At 38.5% G+C, this 12,547-nt stretch overlaps 1 protein-coding gene across 1 annotated transcript in view; it reads left to right on the top strand.

Moving 5' to 3' along the window:
- Nucleotides 1–12,547, top strand: part of PTPN4 (protein tyrosine phosphatase non-receptor type 4) — a 143,672-nt gene that overhangs the window by 35,173 nt on the left and 95,952 nt on the right. Inside the window, exons 2-4 of the mRNA XM_065880030.1 lie at nt 3,098–3,205; nt 12,037–12,079; nt 12,178–12,256. Of these exons, the coding sequence (XP_065736102.1) occupies nt 3,098–3,205; nt 12,037–12,079; nt 12,178–12,256 (230 nt within the window). The remainder of the gene's footprint in view (nt 1–3,097; nt 3,206–12,036; nt 12,080–12,177; nt 12,257–12,547) is intronic.

Here is a 12,547-nt window from a genome sequence, read left to right as displayed (position 1 = left end):
ATACCCAGAAGAACTGAGAGCAGATACTCAAACAGATAACTTGTACGCCTTTACCAAAAGGTGGAAGTATCTCGGTTGGCCCCAGATGCAGTGGCTTGAAGCAGGATTTTGGTTCTCCAGCCGGAGATTGAAGTCAGGCCGTGGCAGTGAGAGCACTGAATCCTAACCACTAGGCCAGTGGCCAGTGACAAGACCCTGGCCTGTTGGCTTTGTAGAAATGAATTTCCACAAAGAGACAGAAAGTAATGAAACAAGTAAAGTGTTTATTAGAAGGAAAAAGGGTTCATGTGGATAGACACACAGATGGGCTTAGAGAAAGAGCTGTGCCCTTGTGGTAGTTTGAATCACTTTTATGGGGCATTTCTTCTGGGTTTCCTCTGGCCAGTCATCTTGCTTTGCCTGGCTCTTGAGTCCGTATTTGGTTTATCTCAGGGCCAACCCCTGTGTGTGCGTGCATCTCTTAGCCAAGGTGGATTCTAGCAAAGAGGCCTATGGGTAGGTTGACATCACCTACTATGGGTGGCGTCCCCTCCCTTTTTGACTCCTGAGGAGCCGTTCTGCGCGTGTGTAGTCAGGAGGGTCTCTTTGACCTCGAGAATAAGGAATGGGGTATCTTTATCTCTTATCAGGACTCAGCTCTTCTCTGCTCCCGCTATTATCTTTGTCTTGGAGTATCTGTCCAGAGGGGACAGACTCCAGCTGCGCAGCCTGGGGCCCATCTATCTCCTGCCTCAGAAACAACAGTACCCAAAAGGTGGAAGCAACCCAAATGTCCATCAACTGATAAACAAGTGATATATTCATATAATGGAATATTATTTAACCATATAAAGGGATTAGATATGGATACATGCTACAACATGGAACCTTGAAAACAATGCTTAGTGAAAGGAGCCAGACAGAAAAGGTCACATGTTCAATTCCATTTATATGAAATATTCACAATAAGTAAATCCATAGAGACAGAAAGCAGATGAGTGGCTGCCAGGGTCTGGGGCAGGAGACACTGTTCGATGGATATGGTATAGTATTCTTTTGGTGTGATGAAAATGTTTTGGGACTAGGTAGAAATGATGGTTGCACAGTATTGTGGATGCACTAAATGCAGAAGGGTTGCGCACTTTTAATGGTTAATTTTACATTATGTGAATTTTACCTCAATAAAAAGAAATGGAAGGAAAACCCAAGGAGTTCCCTAGCCAGGCTGCTACTTTTTTTTTTTTTTGGTACGCGGGCCTCTCACTGTTGTGGCCTCTCCTGTTGCGGGACGCGCAGGCCCAGCGGCCATGGCTCACGGGCCCAGCCGCTCCGCGGCATGTAGGATCCTCCCGGACCGGGGCACGAATCCATGTCCCCTGCATCGGCAGGTGGACTCCCAACCACTACGCCTCCAGGGAAGCCCCAGGCTGCTACTTTTATCTTTCAGAGTTTAAAAACAATTTTTCTGCATTTTGTTGTTGTTCGTTGGTTTCACTCAGCTGGAAGTATAGGGAGAAATGCATCTACTCCATCTTGTCTCTAGAAGAGTACCTTAGGCTCACCTTAGCAGCTTTTTAAAAAGACTAATGCTCCTTCTCCACCCTGGGCCAATTTAATGAGAATGGGAGACGGGTGGGGGAGGTGAGTTGCATCAGTACAAAAAATGTTCACAGGTTATTCAAATGGGGACCACCATTGTAAAGCATTGTTTGAGGCACATACTTCCTGCCATTGATGAGTTTTGGAAATAGCTATTTGACACACTGAGACGTGAAGGGAAGCTCTTTACAAGGGAGGTCGTTCTTTTGAACATTGTCATCTGCAGGTGTGAATTTTGAAATAGCTCTGACCATCTCACTAACAGCCTATGAATGCAGCTGACAGCAGGAATGTGGATTAGAGAGATGAAAGAAACCTGGTACTTGATTACACCGTTCATCTACTGAACTAGCCAACTCTGGAGTCTGTTGTATCTCTCTGCTTTCTGCTGTATGAAAAAAATACTTATGTCCTTATCGTTTCAGCTCTGAGTTTTGATTCTAACTTGTAGCTGGAAGCTACCAAACTATCATAGCTATTGAGAGGCGAAATTGGTGGAAAAATACACCACTGTTCGCTAATGTGTTCTCCTAGTATTTGTCTCACGTAAATAACACTGCACTGAATGTGTTGGGTGTATAGCTGTTTCTCCCAAAGTTGGATTTTATTTTTCACTCAGGTTAGGACGACAGAGGTAGCCAATACTGTTACCGCTCTTGCTAATGTTTCCAAAGTGCTTTCCCAACAGATGATACCTGTCCACAATGTTAGCAGCGTTAGGTTTTTTTAAATTTAATTAATTTATTTTTTATACAGCAGATCCAGCATTAGGTATTTTTTATCTTACTGGATTTTACTTCTTGGATTGTTGTGTGTTCATGGTGTGTCATTATGGTTTCCCACTGCGATTTCTTTTATTGCCGGACATGTTAGCAGTTTCTCCGTGTTTTCAGTGATAGCTACATTTCTTTTTAGGAAAGTTCCAATCGTGCCCTTTGTGCCACAGCTTGGTAGCTACGGGACTTAGGGAAGCCACAGCACGCTGCCCCCATGATAAAACTGGTGTGAGATTGAAAAGAGATCTTTTCCTAAAGTTCTCTGTATTCTTTGATAATTAGAATGTTATCGGTTTGCTGCACATAGTTTTCACTGTTTTATTTCCCTTTTCGTGGCATTATCTATCTCATACACACAAATATTAAATTGTACTTAGTCAAATATGTCACTTTCCAGCCATAACTTAAAGGTAAGAATAAGACAGTAAGACAAATGATATGGATACATACGTGAGTTAATGTGCTAACAATATAAAATTACAAAAATGCCATGAGAATAGCCTAAAAGCAGAAGACATTTTCAAAGGTCTCCCTTATATCTTCATCTTTATTATGTACCCCTTGAACCAGTTTGCCCAAAGTCAGACTTTTCTAAGTACGATGTAACATGTGGAGTCTTTATTGCTCAACCAAGTCGTTGGCATGGAACCGGTTGCCAACTTAATAAAAGAGGAGAGTCCAAGAGTTTCAAAATGTGAAAGGATGTAGCCTGTCAGTTTGATTTCCTGTTACTTTTCTTCCAGAAACATGATCAGGGGCAGGTTCTGTTGGAGATGGTCTTCAGGCACCTTGATTTGACTGAGCGTGACTATTTTGGTTTACAGCTGGCTGACGATTGCACAGATAACCCAGTAAGTGTAAGCTGCTGTTTTTCATTGCCGTTGCAATTTTTCTCTCTTCATAATAAGTCCTTTCTGATTTATAATGTTCACTGCTTGAGTTTTTAAAAATTTTTAATTTGAGTGTTTACAGGTAATTCTTTTCCCTTTGAACTTCAGTTTCTTGATATTTTAATCTGTTGGGTTATTTCCTTAAGGTTTTTCTAATCATAAGTCAGTCTGTAGGTCGAGTGCCAGTTTCTTTCTCTACTTGTCTCAGACAACTGAGAAGCAAATCTAATTCGTACTTCTTGGAGAGAAAATTGGGCATAAAGGTTAAAATGTTAACATTACAATACTGAAGTAAATACTTAATGTATCTTGAGTGTTACATAAATTAGCCTGCATTAAGATGAAATTGTTTTTCATCTTAAAATTGTGAATTCTTTGTAAATTTATATGGTTATACAGTGAGTGTTTTTCACAAACGAATATGATATCCTTTTGCCTAGTACAGGAGAATGACTGTTTTGAAGGAAATGTTTTGTATAGTTGAGAAAAATTGGGAGGCTGAAGAAATGGTTCTCTGAATCAGTGCTTTAGAAATCAGTTTGTAAGGTCTTATATGGAAAATATGAGTAACGATTGGGAGGAAAGTAGGGCTTCTATCTCTTGCTCTCGTTTTCTCTCATGGTTACGTCCTAGGTCTCTGAAAGAATGGTTAGTGGAAAGTAAATATGACATGTTAAATATTACTTTTTCTTGGCATTACTTACTGATCTTGTATGAAAAACTGTGAAGATGAGGTGGATAAAATAAAGCAAGGTCCAGCTAGTCTCAGTGGAAATAAATCCTTTTGTACTGAACTGAAATAAAAACAAACTTTCCTCGTACTTCATCAGATGACTTGAGCTGCTCCAAGGCCTAGAGAAACAGTGTTATTTCTTAATAAATGAACGCGAAAATATTGATAGAAGTGAGTAGAAATGTCAGTAATGCTACCTTTCACAGAAAGATAAATTGTTAGCCAGGCAAATACGTGAAAGGTGTCTGCTACTATGTGCAATATTGAGATTTAAAAAAATAGATAATTCTTAGGTTATGTTGCTGACACTCATAGTCAGACCGTTTAGATAGAAGCCTGTCTTTAGATGGTTTGGAGAAGTGACAGACAACAAAGGAGAAAGAGACCAGTTGCTTATCACCATAGTCACTGAGAAAGTGTTCCAGAAGGACTAATAATTGAGACCACATATGTTACAAGAAGTGAAAATTCTGTCTCATAAATTTGTACACAAGAAGACATTTCTACTCTAAAACAATTACAGCAGGATAAATGTGGGGAAGCAGAGGTATCAGTATTTTGAGCTGGGTTGATCTCTTGGCTGTCTCCTACTTTTTCTTACTTTGTCTTACTTTTCCATCTTGAGCATCCCTTCTGAAATAAGGTATTATATTTCCAGGTCCCAGGGACCAATTGCTGATGATCCAGAATAATTCTTCCCCCCAGATTAGAATCATACACTTTTAAAGACGCAAAAGAAGCCTTAGAGATTATTTTGTCTTACCACACTTATTTTTCGTGAGAAATTATCCCAATCCAAGGAGATAAAGCCCGAGCTACTTTGCTGGTATTAATGAAACTAGACTTGGGTCTCCTAACTCCCCCTGCAGGTCTTTTCCATACACAGCACTACAACTTCAGTATTTAAATATTCAGAAGAATCTGTGAAATGCCAAAAGGTGTCTAAGGAGGGGCCTTTAGAGCACAAATGTAATTATTGTCCCATTTCTGGTTGTCAGTGTGAAATATGCCAAGACTTTGAGGACAATTAATGGACTGAGGAAAAGAGGTGCCATTTTAAAAAAGAGAAGGAGTTAGGGTGTAACGTTTATGAAATATCTATTGCGGACTTGTTAGTAAACCAAATTCTCACAATAATCTTATGAAACTGTCGTTAAAATTCTCTTAAAGATGAAAAACTGAGGCTTACAAAACTCGTTTAATCACACAGACAATTAAGTAGCTGCGAAAGGATTTGAAGTCATATCTATCTGACTCCAAAGCCTTTATTTTCCTTTCCCAAGAGAGAATGTTGCAGATGTACAGGACTTATAAAATGAGCATATTGAGGAGAGGAGGTACTCGTGCCACAAAATTACCAGCAGTGACCAAAAGGGACTTGGTAATATCCCCGAAGAATTAAGCCCTGTCAGTTCTTACTAGTTAAGAGTTTCTTCATCTTAAAGCTCATATATGTTATATATACATGTGTATATATATAGTGTGTAAATGTATGTGTTGCATATATATTTTATATGTATAGATACTGAATATTCGCCTTTGAGGATCAGAATCAGTATTGTCTTAGGCGTGTGGATGCTGAAATTAGTTTAACTGGATTTATAACTGATGAACTAAAAAAGCACCTGGCACTTGATTGTAGTCTTATATGTAACAAACACAGAATCATAGTTGACTATCCTTTGCTTTAGAATCTTCCTTGGCAATGAATTCCAGTGCAACAAACAAAATTACTTAAAAGAAAAGCTTTGACTTTTTGAAATTTCTTCTGCTTTCATTTAAAACCTATTTATCACAGCTTTCGCTCTTAGCATAATGTCTTGTATAATAGTTGTATTCAGTAAATGTGTATTGAGTGAGTGGGCAAAATAATGAGTAACATGGTTGTAATTCATTACCCATAATTTCTTTAATTTTATAAGCACTTCAAGGTGGCTGTACCTTAGTGGCTTTTATCAGCGTGGTATTCATCAGAGTCTCAAGATTATTACTCGTGTGCATCTTGAGTAATATATTTACTTTCTTTTTTTTTTTTTGGCCCCCAGAGTGAATTACAGTGCCCTTCAGTGGGAGAGAGAGTAGATTATGATTACTGTTGACTTGTTCTTTCTGCAGTTTCATCCTTCTGAGAGTTTTGTTGTGGTTATGATATTTACTGGTTTACTACTGTTTCCGTATCCCCTAACCTTGTGACTTTCAAACTTGAACTTACATGAGAATCACCTGAAGGCTTCTTACAGTACAGATTTCTGGGCCCTATGCCTAGAGTTTCTGATTCAGAAAGTTAGGGGTGGAGCTCCGGTAATTCACATTTTAGACAAATTCCCCTGTAATGCCAATGCTGCTGGTAGTTCAGGGCACCGCATTTTGAAAACCACTGCTCTAACCCAGTAGACTGTTAATTAGGTAAGAAATGATTCATAGAGAATAGCTTGGTCTAATATTTGAAGATTAATTTCATATAACTCAGTGTTCTTGAATTATTTCATCTGGTTTGAAGAAATACAGAAGTCACATAGAGAATGACTTATTTCAACAAACCATGTTTTAGTACTACATGATTGCTAAAATGCTTGCTTTTATTTCTCTCATGTTCTCATGGTATTTCTCTCATGTTCCTTTCATCTGTTTCTACTGTATTACCTTAATTCAGGCTCTTACTACCTACCTTTTGTATAAACCTCTTCGGTAGCCTGCCAGATGATAGATCTTTGTTTTTGTTCTCTTTAAACCCAGTTCCATTTTGGGAGGGAATGACAGAGGGATCTGGGGTGCAGAGAAGTATTTCAGAGAGAATCAGTAGCATATGCAGGGTTCCAGAGTGAAGAGAGAGGACTGTTGTATTTGAGGAACTGAAAAAGAATTTTTTAATACCTATGGCTGGAATATAGAGCAGGAAGAGAAGATGGGTCACAGATGAGATACGAGTAGTGCAATAGATCATCAAGTGCTTTTGATCTGTGTTAAGATTGTACCAGCCTAAGGATTTATTTACACAAGCAACATGAAAATTGTATTTTAGACATATCACTCTGGGTACCGTATAGCCAGTGGCAAGTAAAGTGGCAAACTAGAGACAGGTGAGAGATTGTTGCACTAGTGAGTTACTGGATTGGCTCTGGTGGTGGGTAAGTGCTCAAGAGAGGAGAGAAAGTCAGCAGGGCTCATGAGGGAAAGAGTGAACTCAGAGAGTCTGGTATCTCAGATTCTGTCTTTGGCAACTTGGTAGATAGAAGAACCATGCAAATGGTATTGTTGGTTTTCTTTTTCAGTTACCAATTTGTTTATTTCTAGCATATAGAAATACAGTTTATTTTTTTATTGTGTAACCTTTCTAAACTCACTTATTAATTCTAGTCACTTTTTGTAAATTCTGTAGGATTTTCTACATAGAGAGTTTCTGATTCAGAAAGTTTGGGGTGGAGCTCCAGTAACATGGGGTGGAGCTCATGTAACATGTTTACATGACAACCTTTCTACATAGATTGTCATGTAAACATATGCTTTTTTCTGCATAAATCATGTCATATGTGAATAGGGAGTTTTACTTCTTCCCTCCCAGTCTTTATTCTTTTTTACCATTATTTTTTATTCTTTATTACCTGAAAGCTGAGGCTACCAGGACAATGACGAATAGAGGTGACTGACGGCAGCACACTGCCTTACCTGTTCCCTGTCGTAGGAGGAAGGTACTCAGCGTCTCACCATTAAGTGTGCTTCTAGCTTCTAGAATTTTTCTTTTAAATCAGTATAATTGAGGCATAATTTACATAGAATAAAATTCAGCATCCATTCGTAATGAAAACTCTTAAACTTGGAAAAGGACCATTCTCACTGTGATAAAGGACATCTGCTGAACACAGGTGCATCAGGGAATTGTAAAACCACAGTGAGATGTCACTGAACGTCCATTAGAATAGTTAAAAAATTAGAGTCTCACAATACCACACTTTGGCAAGGATGTGGAACAATTATTAAGGATTGCTGGTAGGACTTTAAAAGGATACAACCACTTTGGAAAGTAGAGTTTGGCAGTTTCTTGTAAAACTAAACATAGATTTAATATATACCTCCAAGGAACCCCTCTTTTGGATATTTATCCAAGAGAAATGAAAACATGTTACACGAAACCTTGTACACAAATGATCATAGTAGCTTTATTCATAATAGCTCATTCCTGAATTAACTTTAACATCTGTCAATAGTGAATGGATGAAAAATAGTTGTTATATTTTTGCGTGATATACTCTATTATTTCATTTATATTAAATTGTAGAGCAAGCAAAACTGGTATATAGTGACTGAAAGCAGATCCGTGATTGCCTGGGCTTGGGGGACTGGGTGCAGAGGGACACAGGGAACCTCTCAGGGTGATAGAAAGAGCTTGGCTATGGACAGGGTAGTGACGTCCTGTACGACTTGGACTGTGTTATTGAGAACGAGTGGATCTGGACCCACAGTCCATACCCTGCTTCCCTTTGGGCAAACGGTTATCTCTATTCATTTCTTTACATTTGCAACTGCTTCTCTTTCCTGGGGCTTTGGGGTCTTCCTGTGCATGTAGAAGTTGAACTGTCAGCCAGAGTTGAGGTGGCTTTTATATCAGGATTTTAGAGTTAAGCCCTTCTGCTGCCTCCCTCTCTTTCAGGATTTCCTCCTCAATTTTCTGGGTACCCTGCCACTCCTGCCTGAACTCTGTCCGCTGACACCTCAAGTTTTAGTGAGGCTGTCCCCTGCCTGGTGCAGGATTTGAGATTGCTCTCAGGCAAAAAACTGCAACTATAGAAATCTCACCCATTGCAGTTTTTGTTTTTCAAGAATAGACTTAGGTCCAATTTCTTCTGCCTGCTTTTTGTTGCTTTCCAGTGAGTGCCATGAGCAGACAAGAAGTGTTAAGGATTTCTTAGAAGATTCAGTGCTTGCAAGGATTCGTGGAAAAATCAAATAGAGGAAACCGAGAAAAGAATGTAGCAAAGAAATACAGTAGAGGCGGAGAGTTTTCAGGGCCAGGCAGCACAGTTTATCAAAACGATTTGAAACAGCTACGCTGCTTAGGCCTCTTCTCTTTCTCTGGTTCAACGAGGGCAGCAGGTGCAGTTCCCTGTGGAATAAATAATGTTTGTGTGTTTGGGATGAAGGTGCAGAGAACTCATTTCTTCTTAGTGATAAAATGAATCTGCCTTGAGAGTCCAAATGAATCATCTGGAAAACTTTTTACAACTAGTAGGACTTAAAGCTGAACAAACAAATATCAATAACTTTCAATATATCAGTTAGGGAACATAATCCAACAAAATAGCAAATTAAATAAGTTTTCTTTTAAAAACCCAAATCCATTGAGTATCTATGAATAAACTTTTGACATTAGGGGTGTCAAAATCTATAGGAAGAAAACTATAAAACTTTACAGGAAGAGATAATAGAAGACATGAGTAAATGGAGAAATAACACGTTCAGGATGAGGGAGACTCACTGCTGTGAAGATTTCACTGGTAAAGTCAGTGCAGTTGCTAGTTAGAATCTGAACTGAATTTTGGGGTGGTGTGAGTGAAGTTGACCCTGTGACCCTCAAGTTCATCTGGCTCCATCTTCATGGTTTAAGCCAAGAACCTACGTCCTATCTAATTGACGTCATTGAGGAAGTATTACATTTCCCAGTGCTTGTTAGTGTACTCCTAGCTGTGTCAGCCTCACACATCTACTTGTGTATGTAAATATGTCTGCATTTCTGGTCAGGAAGGCAGGCTTTGGGGCAATAACTGGTCCCAAATTTCGATTTTAGACAGACATTAAAATAAATGTAATTTATGTGTTTTTTTTCTAGAAAGTATGGAGGAAAAAATCACCAGATTGATAGATGGGTGAGACTATGGATAAATGGGTGGATACATAGGGGGAACAGATGTGTTAAGTAGGGGTAAAAACCATCTGATTATTGGCACAGAAACAGATTCCCCCGCCCCACTGAGTCATTCAGCAGGCTTAGTCCTTCACCAGGTATTTTTAGTAGATGTTATATGCCATGTTCTGTGCTGGGTACTGACCCTTCAGCTATAAATCAGATTTTATTCCTTACCTTAAGGAGTTCAAAATCTAAGAAAGGAGATAGGCAATAAAAAAGTAAAACAAATATGTTGCAATTAAGAAAATGTTATGAAGGAATTTAACGTTCCTTACCCGAAGGAAAATAACTAAGTAAATAGGAGCTTTGTGACATACGATACTTTTGATAGATAGGGCAGTCCATGAAGGCCTTTCTGATGAGGTGGAATTTAAGCTGAGACTTAGATAACGAAAGACGTCAGCCATGGGAAAAGCCAGAGAAGGACATATTCTGTGCATAAGGAAGCTTAGAATTGAAGGCCCCAAGATGGCATCTTGGGGAAACAGAAAGGAGGCCATTAAGCTGGAGCTCAGTAAACTGAGGTGGAGGAAGTGAGGAGAGAAATAACACATGATATCACTTACATGTGGGTCTGCAAAAGGGTACAAAGGGACTTACCTACAAAACAAATACTCACAGATGCAGAAAACGAACTAATGGCTACCAGCGGGGAGGGAGAGTAGATTGGGAGACTGGGATTGACATGTACACACTGCTACGTATAAAATAGGTAACTCATAAGGACTTGCTGCACAGGGAACTCTACTCAGTGCTCTCTGGTGGCCTACATGGGGAAAAAATCTAAGAAAGAGTGGATATACGTATATGTTAAAAAAAAATTGTGTTAGACAGCCACAGATTTGGAACTGTCAAAACTGAACTGGACACCTATTTTGATTGGTATTTTAAGGCTTCCAAAACTTATCAGGAGTCTAAAATTGCCTCTTTGAAATATACATTTTTAAAATTAACTGAGGCAAATAAAACATTAAAGAAAGACCAATAGAATAAAAAAAGGAAGTAGGGAGAGACCATGTAAGTCACAGTAAGGCCTTTGGACCTCAACATTGAGAAATTATCAAGAGATGTTAAGCAAAGGAGTGAGCCTTTTAAAAGACTACTGTAGCAAAAAAAAGACTACTGTAGCTTCGGGGGGAGGGAGGATGATGGTAAGAGGCAGAGCCTGTAGGTAAGAGGCTGTGGCCAGGGCTGTCCCAGAGACATGGATGGTGGCAGAGTAGATGGTGAAGAATTATTCAATTCTAGGGACGGTTTGAAGGTAGAATTAGTTGGATTGGATATGTTGGATGTTATGGATAATGGAAAGGAAGGATTCATGGATGACTTTCAGCCACTTGTTACTGAAATCTGTTTGTGTGCTCTGCATGGAATCAAGTATGGGTGGTAGGAGGACAGTTTATAAGTAACGATATGTAAGCTTATATTTGTGTAGTGCTTTGAAAATACTGCCACGTCTATCACCTCATTTTGGATTCTTTAATTTTTTTAACTGAACGTTGGCAGTTGAAATGTTTTCTGAATTTAGTTATAGTTCGCCTGAAATAGAGCTTAACTGGCATTCAGAAGTGTCGAGACTACTTGAAATTTTCATATACAAAAAGCAGTCCTTCCCCAAACTAAACATTGTCTCTTAAAAAATTAGTATGGGGTGTTTTGGGGGGGGTATTTTGTTATTTGTTTTCTTTTTTAAGGGATAGAGTAGGAGTTAAAATTTTTCATAAGAGTAGATTTTCATGATGTGTAGTTAAATTTTGTCTGAATGAGAGCAAAAGCCAAGCATATTTTTATGAAAGATAAAGAGAATTTTAAAAACTTGATAGACTGTTATATAATATAGTTAAATTAACAGAACCACTTCACATTGCAGTGATTATTAAGCATTTTTACTTTTGGAATAGACGTTATTGCACGCTATATAACTTAATGAGAAATTGAAATCAGAATCTTAAAGCACAAGCACATTCAATACTTTCCAGCATAATTTTGTTATATTTGATATGAGTCTGTAAGTTAGTGATTCTTTTCCCCCTACCTAGGCCTTTTCAAAAAAATGCAATTTTTAGCATTAATCTTCAAATGGAACAGACTTGCAAGAATTGATGTATTAGTTCCTCCAGGAAAAAAAGAAATCAGTCTTATTTATTTATTTTTCAGAGGTGGCTGGATCCAAACAAACCAATAAGGAAGCAGCTAAAGAGTGAGCAAACATATTTATTTGATGTTATACAAGTATACTTTATAAAGATGAAGGACTAATATAATCTAATTAATTAGAACTGCTTTTATTAATTCTAGGAGGATCTCCTTACAGTTTGAACTTTAGAGTCAAATTTTTTGTAAGTGACCCCAACAAGTTACAAGAAGAATATACAAGGTGGGTTTTTATGGAGCATGTTTTTACTTGAAAATATTGTCAAAGCCATTATGAAATTTTGAAATTAATTAGGTAAAAATAGATTACCATGACATCATTCTGAGCTTCCCTGCCAGCACACAGAGGGGGTTCTAGACGTTTCAAGCTAAGTCTCCTCCTCTGTTGGATGGCTGGGAGGGCTTCAGGAGATTGAAACCCCAGGGCCACCCCGTCCAGCCACAAGCAGCTTCCCGAGCCATATCAATATTAACTTCTCTACTTGTGAAGAATGGTTCAGAAGCACTGCTGTAA

Source organism: Phocoena phocoena, chromosome 7, assembly GCF_963924675.1.
Source record: "Phocoena phocoena chromosome 7, mPhoPho1.1, whole genome shotgun sequence".
Taxonomy (NCBI): Eukaryota; Metazoa; Chordata; class Mammalia; order Artiodactyla; family Phocoenidae; genus Phocoena; species Phocoena phocoena.
This window is presented reverse-complemented; position numbering and strand designations above follow the sequence as displayed.